This window comes from Meriones unguiculatus, chromosome 5, assembly GCF_030254825.1.
Source record: "Meriones unguiculatus strain TT.TT164.6M chromosome 5, Bangor_MerUng_6.1, whole genome shotgun sequence".
NCBI classification, from domain to species: Eukaryota; Metazoa; Chordata; class Mammalia; order Rodentia; family Muridae; genus Meriones; species Meriones unguiculatus.
Window position 1 is genome coordinate 132,450,573 of NC_083353.1, and position 14,370 is coordinate 132,464,942.

Below are 14,370 nucleotides of genomic sequence, written 5' to 3' on the forward strand. Positions count from 1 at the left end.
AGAATAGCATGGGGAGAAGCCGCCCCCGCCGGATGGGTGAGGACTCCTGGGAGGGTTAGCTGTTTCCCAGGATGTGTTTGCATTATGCTTGTTTGAAGGTTTTAACTCTCAGACATTTCTCAGCTGTAAACAGTGTAACATGGAGTATTGGGGGGGGGGGTGTTGCTCTCTTCGCACTGCCTTTGGGATGCTCTGCCATCTTACATCTCACCATTGAGACGGCTTTGTGCCTTACCTCGCTGTCTGAGAAAGCAGGGCATTATGGGGATTATGGTCCCTGCAAGAACTTCGTTATTTAGGTCATAGCAATTTTGACAGCATCTTTCCAGCCTCTGGCTAAAGTTGCTCCTCTTCGTCCTACACTACTTCTGTTACTTTCTTGAAAACGTGGTAGACTCTTGTTGATGTATTCACTGTTTGACCATTCCTGCAGGGACAGGAGGAGCCCCAAGTGAGTGTGTGCTGCTAGTGTGAGCTGGCCATGTCAAGGACCCCAGATGTCTGAGAGCTGCAGAGTAACAGAGCCTTCCCCTGGGGCTGGACTTAGAGTCTGTAGAAGATGGGTTCCTTGCAATGGGACTGGAAAAGCCCTCAGCAGAAACGAGCCTTGTGCGTTGCTCTTGTACTTCCAGTATCCAGAAGTGTGAGGGGTTAAGCTCTCTGGTCTTAGTGGTCAGTTAGGCTGCATATGGAGCAGAGAAGTTGGTTTTTAATTTCGCTTGTACGATAGTTGTCCATCTAATGGTCCCCGTTTATCCATCTGCATGTCCTGGTTGACATCAATTTTAAAGTAAGGTTAGAACGCTATTTAGTTCACAGCATAAAGCAACCTAGTGAACTTAGAATCTGGGGAATGTTTCTTTAATTTATTTTTACGGTATTATGGAACTTTTTTCTGCATAGGCTAGAAGAGGACATTGGATCCCCTGGGACTGGAGTTACATGCCTAACGGGCTGCATGTGGAAACGGAATCTGGGCCCTCTGCAGGAGCAGCCAGGGCTGTTAACTGCTGAGCTATCCCTTCAGTACCAATTTTGGGAGGTTTTTGTGATAGACGTATTACTACTGTTTATTTTACTTCTAGCCAATGAATGCTATTATATAACAGCTTCCAAGAAATACTCTGTTTGCTGGTAGCTATGGGCACAGCGCAGTCGGGGGCAAACAGAGCAGCAGAGATCAATAGGTCCGAGCTCGCAAAAGGTGCTGGCGGGGCTGATGGCATTCGCACAGTGTGCAGTGTCCAAGTGGCCTTCAGCACGGGTGTCCATCCTGTGCACATGCCCTGTGCTGCTTAAGAGCTGCTGAACAAGCCTCCACCTGCCTGGCCGCAAGTCTTTGTCCAGCACCTCACCCATTCAGAATACACCGGCTTTCTCCCCCGCCTGTAGGTCAGCGGGACCTTACCTCCCCAGTGCACGCCTGCCCCTGCACGCCCGCCCCCCGCCCTCGTGCTTGCAGCTCCAGTTGCTCCGTAGTGTCTACCTCTGCTCCGTCTTTGGCTTGTCTTTTCTGTGTGCGCCCGACACTTCCTCTGACGTCACAGGTTTTGTCTTCCAGCAGTGTAAAATATGTCCATCAGATAAAAGAGCCCGTGGCGCCCACCTTAGGAGCAATGCTCAGCAGTCAGATTGGGTGTTTGCTTCCAGAATGTGGCCCAGGTTCACACCGGCACCTACACCTGAGGGCGGAGCCTGTTTCCCGTGGGCTTGCCTACACCAAGGTGTGTGCCAACTGGAGTGGACAGATGTGTGCATTTTAACACTTGTGTTACTTTTTCTAATAGTGAGGCATTCCTTCTATCTCTGCATTTCCTGTATCTCCTCTCTTTGTTGTTTCCTTCTCTCCATCAGTTGAGGTGGGTAACAGAGACCCTTGTATGTTAGGGCGTGAGGCTTCTCCAGGCTGTGTGTGGCTCTGTGTGTGTGCTCTTCCATCCTGCAGTGCGCTGCTCACATCACGGAGGTTCTGACTCACCCACATTTCCTACAGGCTGAGGAAGGCCGGCCCAGCACCCGCCCGCCCCTGCCGCGCCCCCTACTGTGCCGAGCTCTTCCATCCCCTCTCCTTTCCATTGACATGTTCACGGGGTAGGGCACCTGTGTAGTTTCAGTGACTGTCACATTGTGTGCTTACTCAGGGCAGCTGTGTGTCCCTTTCTTGGGGTCTCGCCTGTCCTGTTACTGATTTTGAGGTTTGCAAAACCTTGTTTGGATTTTGATGAGAACTGAGTTAAATTCTTAGGTGTATGGATATTGGTTATGTTGGGCTCCCTAATTTTTCCCGTGTGTGTAAGCGCAGTTTGCATGTTTGTAGGCGCACAGGCATATGGGCACCTGTGCGCGTGCCTCGAACGCAGAGCTTGGTTCTGGCGTCACCCTCTCGTTGGCCTTGAACCTTAGTCGTTGAGACAGGTCTCAGCTGAACCCAGAGCTTGCTCTGTGGAGCCTGTGAGCCTGTGGAGGTCAGGAGCCCCCGTGCTGCTGTCTGCCCTGCGTTCCGTGGGCTTCTGCAGATCTGACTCTTGTCCTCCATGTGCTGCAGACACTTAATTGAGGAACTGTCTCACGGCCTCGCCAGGCTTCCTTGACAGCGGTGGACGTGGACGTCAGCCTCGCCAGGATAGACTCTCTCTGTTGCAGATTCTCCAGCCTGGAGCTGGGGACTTCGTGTTTGCGTCTTCAATTTCCAACACCTTTTGTCAATGTGTCCCCACACCTTTCCGTCACCTTTAGAAATTAGGTTTCCTGTTATCATCCTGAGGGGCTGAAAGTCTACTGTCACCTGCTCTTGCTGCAGATTTTGTGCCGACACTCGGTGACAGACTAGGACTCCTGTGTCCTCCCTCGGGCAGCAGCAACAATTGCACGCAAGGCCATGAAGCCTTGAGCTCACGTGTGTGAGAGGGTGACGTGCGGCTTGTGAAGGCGGCTGGGAGAGAGTAGCTCCCAGCTGGGAGGAGTGTCCGCGGCTTCTGGGCCTCAGGCAAGGAGCCTCTGGCAGGGGCAGGGGCACAGACAGCACCAGGCCCTGGCGTGGTATACCCTGTTTGGAAAGTGCACGTCGGTAGTGAGGCTGTCTTCCGTATGTCCATGTGGGCTGTGACAGGGTGGGAACCATTAGGGGCCAAAGCAGACGAAGACACTAGAACCTGCCAAAGTTGTGTTTCCCTTGCTTTTTGAAAAGACATTTGTTTGCATGAGTTTGAGGGGTTCAGTAGTCAGAGCTATTTTCATGGATTAGGGGAACTGATCCAGGATATGTCCAGTGGTGACGTAAAGAAAGGGGAGTAAGTCGAGGTGGTAGTGAAATGACAGAATGTTTAGGCAGGAAATGAACCCAGTGCCTGTCAGGAAGGATGGAAAGCACCCAGAAGGGCTGCCCTTTGCCCTGTGATATTTCCCAGGCCTCTTTTCTGTCAACTGCGTATTTCCTAACGGTGATGCTGGTTTCTGTTGCTGTGGAGCATATGAACAGTGACGTTGGAGGGTGGCGGCCAGCCAGACTGCAGCTCCCTGCGTGAACCTGTCCAGTCCCTAGGGAGCACTCACGGGAGCCCCGCCTCCCTGGAGGAGGCCATCCTGGGTGGCTGTCCCTCTGGCTGAATTCTGGCGCCTCTCGCCAGGTGCCCAGGCCAAAGGCTCTGTGACTGTGATTTCTCTTCTCTGACTTGAACGCCTCGTTTGTGCTCAGTTGCTCTCGGCAAGCCTTCTGGTCGCCCTTCATGTTTGGGCACCATCCAAGAGTGGAGTCAGAGTCCTCCATTAGCTGTGAGACTGCAGGCTCAGGGTCCGACGGCTTCGGACTGTGCCAGACTCCAGTGTCTTACGAGCCTTGTTCCGTTCCTGCTGTTCAGGGCTCACTTCCTTCTAGACGGGAGAATACATAAGTCTGAAACCCCGTGCTTTTTGTTTCACATTCTCAGAACGTAGCACACGGTAACATGAAATGGCTCATAATTGCCATTCGTGATTGGCCGTCATTGGGAACTAAGGAGACGTTTGGGAACTGAAGCGTCATCCGCGACACCCTGAAGGAGTCATGCGCTGCCTGCAGTTTGGGCCTCCGTTGTCCGGTGGGCCTTGGAATGTGTCCTGTTCTTTGAAGGGAAGTGAGAGTAGAACGGCCGCAGTGGCACATGAGCAGAGCAGAGGACCTTGGCAGTTACAGGCTGTGTTCTGAGCGCAGGGCTCAGAGTCTGTTTGTGAGTGAAACACAAGCTCACCTTCCTCTGCAGGTGGACGTTAGTTCAACCCAGAAGCAGTTTTTGAGCAAATTAGGATTTTGTGATTATTTGGAACATTTCCTTCCTATCTTTATAACATTACAAAGATTAAACATTTAGTGCATGTTTGTGTGTGTGCTTGTGCATGTATGTGTTCCTAAACACACAAATACAACCCACTCAGTCTTGTGATTTTACTTGTATGTGTGTTATTGTATACCTGACTGTTTGGAGTTGGTAGCCGATTGGTGTGTCCTCTCCAGGGTGTCCCTTAGTTCCTGTTCTCCACTTTGTCTTCATCCAGTCTAATGGCGCCGTCTCGTGTTCCCTTGTTCACACTAAACCCAAGATGGTCCCATCTTATCATCCAGGCAGAGTTGCACCGGCAGTACAAGAACTGGCTCTTTGGAGGCGTGGTCACGTCAGCTCACATGAGCATCAGATGTGGGGTTTCGGAATGCCGAATCCCACCACGCCAAGTGATGACACTGTGGGCTGAGCCCCTGAGCAGACGTGGGCCAAGACTTGAAGAAGTGGTTTTTCTTGCTCAGCTGCTTCGTCACAGACAGAGAGCTGACTGTTTGCAGGAGCTGCCATGCCTGTGCTGCTGTCACTGGCATTGAAGCCCCATGGGTGTAGGGAGCGTTCTCACCCTGGAGAAGCCGAGTAACCGCACCGCGTTTATCCAGACGTGTCCAGAATGAGAACAGGGTTTCTGCTGTTTTCAGGCATGTTGTGTGCATAGATATTTTTTCTGTGCATGTATCTGTCTGTGTGCACATGTGTGTATCTGCTTGTATAGGGCGGAAGTTGATGCCTGATGTCTTCCTACATCACGTTTCTCTTTGGCTTTTGAGACTGGTTGTCCAGAAGCTCTGGGGCTGCGGGAACTCTCCAGAACAGCCAGGTTGAAAGGGGCACTGGGGCGTGAAGTCGTGTCTCAAGCTGCTCCAATGGAGACTTTACCATTGGGCCACCGTCTCTGCCTGCAAGCGTCTGCTCCACTGTTTGCTGCCTGAAGCCTTCCCTCAGGTCCCCTGGGAGGAAGAGTGAGGTGACTGTCCCAGCCCTGGGAGGCTCAGCTTTCATCAGATCATGACGGCTGTTCCACTCCTTCCCCTTCCTGCTCACCTTCTCGTCTCCCTTCCCCTTCTTTTCTTCCTTCATCCCTTCCCCCATAGTCCTACCATATCCTTCTCTCTTTTCTTATTTCCATTTCTACTCACTACTCCCACTTGGGTTAAATTAGCTGTAAGCCTGTCTTCCCAAGAATCTGCCTTTGAAGAACTTAGCACCAAAAATGGTGCTAGTCTGATGTCCATTTATAGGAGACTTCTTTCCTCTCAACGTCCTCATGGCTGCAGCTTGTTCATACCTTAGAGCCTGCACATGTGCAGAGGAGCATGGGCTTAAGGGGAGAGATGAGGCATCCACTTGACTGTTTCTTGGCTGAAGTTCATGGAGTGGATGTTTTCATCATTGTTCCTCGTTTGCTAATTCATTAATTTCTTACAGTTTTGGCTTAGACATGGATATTGCATTGTCATGTCTGAATGAAACCTTTGTAACTTAGAAAATTGAGCTGCTTCTGTGCCACTGTGAGCAGCCCGGAGGACCTCATTGTAGGTTCTAGGTCAACTGAGGCTGCAAGAGGGACCCTGTCTCAAAAACAAAGACGCTGAGTGCAGTCTTGAATCACAGCTGATGGGAAGCATGGAGGTGGCGTTGCCTCCTATCTCTTGGCTTGGGCAGGTGGCATGCATGTGACATGAGCCTTCATGTGCTGGCTTACCGAAGGCCAGCCTGTGTGGCTCCACAGACCAGAGCACCCTCTCCAGAGCTTTGGCTCTGCCCCGATGTCTTTGTTTCCAGCTCTTGCTGCTCTGGTTTCCTTCTGGGCTGTCTGGCCATGCTTGCGCTGCCTTCTCCAGTTGATAGTTGCCCTGACCTGTGGCTGCAGAAAGTCCTGGTAGAGCCTGCAACTCTAAAATCGTCTCAGCCAGATGACGTCAGCAAATTCAGTTCCAGTGGGCTATTTCTAGGCTGAGTCTTGCAATAAGAATTTGGAAGCCGAGATCAGTTGCCTTAGGTTGAATGCCATGTCTGAGTGGCCCACGCAGTTTCTTTGTTTTCTTGTTTCTTACTGACCTGTCAATCCAAGGATGGCTGTGCACCATCTGGGTGGCAAAGGGTGCCCCTGCTCTGCCTGGGTCAATTTATGAGAAGAAATGCATGTGGGTTTTAGAAGGCTTGGCAGTGGCAGAACACAGAAGAGTGTGGATGGAAAAATAGTTTATGGCTTGGGCATTGAGGAGTAAACCTTGACTTAATTTCTCCCGGTAGCCGAGTGTTGTCCAAGGTGTGCAGCCCTCATTTACGCAAGCGTTTGCTCAGTAGCTGCACTTTGAGTCCCCCTCACCTCGGCCTCTGAAGCGCAGGGGGACTTGGGGTTTGGGCAAAGTGCTGTGTGCAACGCTTGTGCTGTGCCCCTGAGCCATTCAGAAGCCGGCCACGAGGATGTAAAAAATGGGTGTTTCGGGGCTGCCGGGCATCATCAAGATGGCTTATTTCCTTACAAGCAGTAAGGGAAGGCCTAAGAGTCTACGTATTAGTGAGTTTTATACAGAAAACCCTATTTATGGGAACTAACACTCAGTTGCTTTTTAGGGTCTTGCTCTTCAGCCCTGACTCGCCTGCTGTTCACTGCAAAGACATGGCTGGCCTCGGACTCAGAGACCCACCTTACAAATGCCTCTTTGCCCTCTGCTCGACCAGCTTTAGATGGACCTTTTCATAAAACACAAGCCAATAAACTGGTTTTCTCTGCAGACTTAGTGTCCCGCCCGCCACTGGGTATAAAGGGAGGTTAGTGGTTTATTGCTAGTTGAAACAAACGTGAAGAAAAACCGTAGATTCTGTTTCTTTCTTCCCTTTCAGGAAAAGCATAAACAAGAACTGGAAGACATGAGGAAGGCTGGACACGAGGCGCTGAGCATTATTGTGGATGAGTATAAGGTACTGTGCTAAGTGTGCAAACCCCAGGGGCATGAGGAGTGTACACAGGTCGTAGGCCTCTCACAGGGTTGTGGTGTCTGTGGGCCCTCTTCACTGTTATCGCAGACAGAGGCTCGCACCCTCTGAGAGGAAGGGTAGATCCTGGCTTGTGGCTTTGGTCTGTTGACTCCTGACTGGGCTCCGGGATAAAGCTGAAAGTCCAGACGGAGCGTGTACAGGACAGATGTCCCCCTTATGGCAGCCCAGGCCTGAGGAAAGGAGCAGTCCTGGAAGGACATGCCCCCACTTCCTCCAGCTGGGTCCTGCCTCCACGTTCTGCTGCTTCCCCCAACACCAGGAGGATAGAGCCACCACAATCAGTCACTTTCCAGAAGCTGGAGTCTTCGGAAATCAAGATTTTAACCTACAAGACTTCTGGAACAGTTAATCCAAACCGCAGCACCTTCTTTTGGGGAAGACAAAAATCTGTTGAAAGTGTCCTCACAATTACAGGGTTAGGCTAGGTACTGTGTCGCATTTGTGAGACTCCAAAAGTAATTGAGACCATCAGCAGGCGAAGTCGATGTACACTGTCATTTCATTAATTGCCATGATTGCTTTTACCTTTGATGTGGTCTTAACTTTTTTATAGGAAAAAAATTAAGGTATTAAATAAATTCGAAAAAATTAATCTCTTATTTTTTTAAATTGCCATGAGTCATTAGTCTAGTTTAAGGCCTCTTCTGGCTTCACCGTCAATACTGGACCCTCATGGAGACTCTCGGATAGCCTGCTGTTGCTCCAAGTCATGGATAGCCTGCCACCACGGGCTGTGGACCAGCCCCTTCATGCTCTCCAGTAGCTCATAGGGGAAGGTGGTGGGTGGACCAGCCCAAAGCCCTGGATCTGGGCCTGGGTGACATCTGAGTTCGTCAGCACGGCAGCTCTCCTGAATCCACGCCACCAGAGCTAGCTATCTTGCCGGCTAGGTGAGGGGTTGGATCAACTCTAGCACCCACGTCACTGCTGGCCCCAACCAGGGAGGAGCAGAGCCAGCTCAGCGCAGCCCTGTGACACCAGCATGGCTTCAGCTGAGGTACGGACCACGGCCATCTGCCCAGCCTTCTGTAGTACCATGGTCCGTGGATATCAACACAGAGCCTGGCTGCAGTGGGAGCTCACCCTGGCCCTCAGTGTCCACCTGCCTGGAGGTCACCGTGGTCTTGGCTGGTCCTCGAAGTCCTCCTCGCTCCACTGTGCACAAACCACTCCACTTCTGTTTCTCTCCCATCTCTCCACCACTTGTTGCTCACTTCCGCCAGGCCTGCTCAGTAAGGACTGGCCCTGAAGAATTTTTATAGTGACCAAAATTTGTACTGTGTGGCTAAGTGCTCCTGCTGGTAGACCAGGTGGCCCAGGAGCAGAGTTTTCCAGTCTGACATGTGTACATTAGAGCTCAACACTGCTGTTGACCCATGACCTTGGAGCAGCTTCTCTATGACATTCAGGGTTTTCATCGATACTGTGCATATACTGAAGGAACCTGTCAGGTTGGTCTTTAGCCTCAGTAGATGCTGGCTGCTGTGCTGGGCATGTCAGTTTCCCAGCATGGCACATGACTATCCTTTCGCTATTTTAGGACTGATGACTCCTTTACTCCTCAAAGCAGGGCGGTACAGACTTCTGTTGCCAACTTCAGAAACGCTCACCTGAGAAGGCGAGGTGGTAGCCCGTCCTAGCCCTTTCTGCTTCTGGGCTCTGGTCTAAAAGCCAGCCCTCTTCTTCTCGTAGATTCTCAGTAGTTCACCGGGTGAGGTGAGAGACACAGGCGGTCTGGAGTGCTCATTTTTAAACTATTTTAGTTGGGGTTCCTTAAAGCCTCTCCCAACCCCTCGAGAGAAGCTGAGTGGGGAGAGGGGCCGCAGACCCGTTTACTTCTCCCGGCTGGTAGGGTCGGTGTGTCTTTGGGGGATGCACCGTTCTCCATGAACAGCAAATGCAGGCAGCGTCCCCTCACACCGCTGTGCCCTAAAGCCTTTCTCGCCGTCTGTCTGCTCCAGACTGCCACGCCGTCTGTCTCCTCCAGAGAGCCACGCTGTCGTCTGTCTCCAGTCTCTCCAAAGTAGTACATGCCAAATGCCAACACCACATGCCACCCCTTCTCTTCTGGGCTCTCAGATTTCTATCCTCAGAAGCCTAGAGCACGCCCCTCCATACCACAGGCAGGAGGGAGGCCATTACCTGCTGGCAAAAGCCAAGCCCTGCACAGGACAGTTGACGGCTGGGGATAAACGAAAATCCAGCACTTGGGATTAAAACAAAAACAAATTTATATAGCATATCTGAGTTTACAGAGAAGCCAAAACTTCCATTACCACGGTCTGTTAGAGAGCTGAAGAAATCTGAAGAGAAATCCCTGCACACTGCATCTTCCGACTCTCCTGAAATGTCTGCTGAGTTTCCTGCTGACTTTGAAGGTCCTCTTTCTTAAGATTTAGTAAAGTTCAGTGAGCAGAGTCCAGGCCTTTCCTGGACTCTGGTGCCTGAGATTGCTGAGCACTAGCAGCAGAAAAGCTTCTTTCCTTGCTCAGTGAATGCTCTTGGAATCCTGTTGTTGGATGCAGGCGCGGCCTCAGGGTCGCCAGGGGAGGAGCCCAAGCCCCTCTTCTCAAGACTGGTACTTGAGTTACATCACCTTGGTGGCTTTTGTTTTAAAGTGATCTGAGCATGGTTTGGGAATCCGAATACTGATCAGAACTTTGGTTCTCAGATTTCCCAGGACACAATAAATATTTTGTGTTGCTTGTTAAAGACAAACGCCATCGTCCTGGGAAAATTTACAGTAGTTGCAGTTGAGGCCTATGTGTTTATTTCAGAGTTGTGGGCGTTATTCAGCGTGTGAGCCGCAGCCAGCTCCATTGCATTCTCCGTCACTGTGTCTGGCTTCAGCTTGCTGTTGCTCTTTTCCATGTCTCTATCCTATTCCTGCGGAGTTGTATGAGTGTGCATGCCCTTGTCTGTACATGTGTACATATACGTGTGTGAGTTCCCACTGTCATAACATACAAGAAAGACGAGAAATGAGGGGAATGAGCATAGTGAAGACTTTATTCTTGAAAGTTAAGGGACAAACTGGGAAAGCTTGAGTTTTCACTGTAGCTGAGCAGGCAGTGTTTGACTCAACATCAGCAGTTTCTAACAGACTTCAGCCTTGTGTTTCACAAGTGCAGTCTGAGAGGTGCTGATGGAGGAGGGTCAGTGTGCTAGCCAGGAGCATGCGGGACGTCATGTATGGTGAGAGTGTTCCCCGACACAGGTGGGGCTGGGCACCCTGACTCCAGGCCGTGTCCTCCCATGCACAGCCACTTGCTCTTTGCATACTTTCTCCTCATGCCTCAGTCCAGCGTGTGCAGTGCCCAGCAATACTTGAGGTAAAGTAATTTTCACTGCTAACCCCACTTCAAAAATGGTTTTTCTTTTTGCCCTAAATAACTTTGGGGAAAAATTTTCCAAGGGAAGTACTTAGCTGAGTCAGTGTGCCTAGCTCCAGCCTCGGCCCTGCTCTCACAGCGAGGGGGAGTTCTCCAGACACTCGGGGCAAACATGCTGCTTTTATTTTATCTCACTTGGAGCTCAGTTCATTAAAAATTCCAGCTTGACACAGGATCGGAACATATTTTTTTGCTTAAAATTTTGTTTTGCTACTATATAGAGGATACTCTTTTTCAATGTTAGCTCCACCCTTTCCCACTTTTTAATTTTTTGTTTTTTAACTTAAACCTAGCAAAGTGTTTACTTAAAGATTATTCATTTAGTAAAAGGCTTTTCTTTTCCCTTTTAAATATGGATTTAGAATTTTAATCTATAGTGACATTTATAAGTTGTTCTCTAGTGAACCTTGTTTATCTTTGGAATTAAATTATACTCTTTTGCTATTATGTAAATCAAAAGATTTAGAGGACAGTGGTATCTCAGTGTTCTTCATCACTCTCCAACAAATGAAGTTAACATTTTTTAATTATGAGGTTTAGGCATTTTAGATTTTAGATCACTGGACAGATGTGTGCAAACCTTGAGTTGTGGGAGCTGAATGAGTTAAAATACCCCCCCCCCCCCAGTGTTTGTGTCTGTATCTCTTCACACAGGATGCCTACCAAGGTAGCATGTTAGCATTGTAGAGGTGTGATGTGTATTTTGGCCGTCTTGTGAGTGGCCATTTTTATATCTTTTTTGTTTTTTTTTGTGAGATGAAAAGTACCTGCTAGCCACACACAAAGGGAGATTCTCTAGTCTCCAATACTGGTTACCTCTTCCTTCCCCAGTTTATGATTGACGCACGCTTGGCCAGGCAGCATATATTGAAGAAACTCATTTCTGGATGAGTGTGGCATCTCTTGGGAGGCTGAAGGAGGAGCTGTTGAGCTCTAAGCCAGATTGAGCTGTGTAGTGAATTCAGAGCCAACTTGAACTACTGATAAAAATCCTGTATCAAAATAAAAGTACAAACCAACCAACCAGCCATCCATCCAGCCAACCAACCATTCCATCAACCAACCAACCCATTAACCAGCCAGCCAGCCAGCCACCCAACCAATCGATCAACCATTCAGCCAGCCAGCCAGCCAACCAGTTGACCAACTGATCTACCAATCAACCAGACACCAACTGATCAACCAGTCAGCTAGCCAGCCAACCAACCAACCAACCAACCAACCAACCAACCAACAAGCAACCAGCCATTCACCCTTCACTAATGGGTTTACATACTTGAAGATGTCTTCCCAACAGGCCATAGTGCTGCTGTCTGCTGCAGTGTGTTTCTGAGGCCTGGCCTCATAGGCCATCTCTAATTGTCTGCACAGTGTAGAAGCCATGGCCCACTGGTCACTGAGAGCGTGGGTAATGCTTCTAAGCGCTGGGCTGCTTAGGGAGAATGCTGCAGTGTCTTGTTCTTACCATGAGAGCGTTCTGCTGCTCCCTGTACTCGCTTCATTATTCAGCTTGAGCCAAATGCCCTGACGTTTAAGTGAAGGAGTTTCTGCTGCTTACAGTGGAAAAGTGATGTGAAGTCGCTGCATATAGTTTTTCTGGGATAACCTCAGCTCAGTCTTGGCACTTCAGTTTCCTACAGTAACTAAGCCATGTTTTGTGGGAGTATTGGTCTTTGGTCATTTTTTTAAAAGTTTGAATATGCCCTAAAATTTTGCTGGTAAGCATTGCAACGAATTTTAGCAAACCAGTGTTCATTGTATGTCAGCCTAGAGAACTGCATTCATGTCTCCAGAGCCTCCACTGGCTCGCACTGTATCTGAGCTGTGGAGGTGACTGTGCTGTTTAGTAAGGGAGAGCATATTGGGTTTAGGAGACTTTTTCCCAGGGTGTACAGTTACTCCATATTATATAAAGCTCTTTCCCAACTGGAGAAGCAACTTTGTTTTCTCTTTGTTGAGTATTTTCCATTGATTAGATGTTTCTGGATCTTCATCCAAAGATGGGAAAAGTAAGTTTTAAGATACTTTTATTTGAATCTCACCATTCTGTTAGCCCAAAGGTATGAAATAAATTTACAGCTTTCAGTTATTTGATTGAGCATGGACTCTCATAAATGCCATGTTTCATCATGTGATCAGATTTTTCCTGGACTCTAAAGTTGTTTGCTGTTGCCAGCGCAGTTTGGCCCAACATCCTGCTGCTGGAGACGAGCGACTGGATGGGACTCAGGCCTTGGCCTGTTCTCCCTTGTCTCTCCCACTAAGCTCAGCTTCACTGGAGGCGTGAGGAAGGTCGAGTACTTGAGAATGGCTCTTCTGTGCCTCTGAGTTTACAGGACTGAGCCAGGACGCCACATGCCAGGCTATTCTTGAGGTTTTTCTGGCCAGGCCAAAACCAAAAGGCACTGGGAACATTGGAAGAAAGCTTTTCTGTTATAGGTTCCGGCTTTGCTGATGATGTTGGTGAACAGCAGCTTGGCAATGGGGCAGGAGCAAGCATTCTAGTGAAGACACAGATCTTTTCCTTTCCTCTCCCTCTCCTCCCCTCTTTCCCTTCTCCTCCTTCCTTTATTATATACCGGATCTCCAGGAAGAGCTCCCAATCTATGAAACTTGAGCCTGAGCCCAGTTTATTTGTCCCTAGTGCACAGCACGTGTGTTCCCTGCACGGAGCCTTACAAACAGTGGTGGCTATGGCTGGTGCTGTTCAGGGTGGAGCGTCTGTCCTGTGCCCACCGTAATCTACCAGACAGGACAGGTGGCCACCTTCTGCTGCTTACCCGGGAATTCTGTTAGTGACTGTTAGTAAGTCCTTGTTTATGTGCACAGGCCTGGCTGTTCTGACGGAGTGGAAATGCAGCTGTGCCCTCCTCAGCTTGTGCTGCAGGAGCAGTGGCTGCACGGGGGCAGCTGTGAAAACACGTTTCTGAGGACCCCGATCGGTGTCATGGGTCAGTCGTGCAGTCCTTGAGCTTTCACGAGTGCTGGTCTGTGGAGACTGGAGACTCTCGGCTTAGACAGCGCCTGGGAAGCAGTGATCAGGCTGCAACAAGAATGGACATGTTTGTCACCCTGACTTCTGGGTTTGCCTGTGGATTGCATTCCATTTAGTGCAGTGAGATAGGCTGCTGTAGGCAGAGAGCAGAGCCATGCGAGTTTGACATTCTTCCACTCAGTTGGAGTCCTGCCTGTGGAGGGGTCCGTTCACAGACAGCGCCAAGAATGTATTTTCCCTTACAGTTCTTCCCCAGGTGACAGACAGGAGAGAGAGGTGGTGAATGTGCTCTGTGCTGTGTAACAGACTGAGGACACAGCAGAGATGGGATGACCCATCTTCAGGCTCAGAGAGGCCAAGCTGGACATTAATCCTTAGCATCTCACCAGCTCTGTTTCCAGGGCAGGAGAATGCTCTGTATCATTAAGGGTTTCCTAATGCTCCTCAGCCTTTTGGGGAAAGAACATGCTAACACACACAGCAAGTAGTCTGGAAAACACGTGGCTATCTCTTTAGAGGTAGAAGTTTAAAAGCTCCATGTCTTCGGTTTAGGGGAGTTGTCAGGTTGCTCTGCAGACGTGGGAAGGGAGCATGACCCAGAAGGCCGATCCATTCCCGTTGTCAGCACACTTTACTTTCACATTTTTGTAGGACACCCATGTGG

General features: G+C 49.7%; 1 protein-coding gene across 9 annotated transcripts in view; it reads left to right on the plus strand.

The window, feature by feature from the left end:
• The window catches only part of Ccdc91 (coiled-coil domain containing 91), a 118,011-nt gene that overhangs the window by 51,668 nt on the left and 51,973 nt on the right, over positions 1–14,370 (plus strand). For all 9 annotated transcript variants that reach the window (XM_060384522.1, XM_060384523.1, XM_021646014.2 and 6 more), the window contains one exon: positions 7,164–7,241. In XM_060384522.1, coding sequence (XP_060240505.1) covers positions 7,164–7,241 — 78 coding nt within the window. The remainder of the gene's footprint in view (positions 1–7,163; positions 7,242–14,370) is intronic.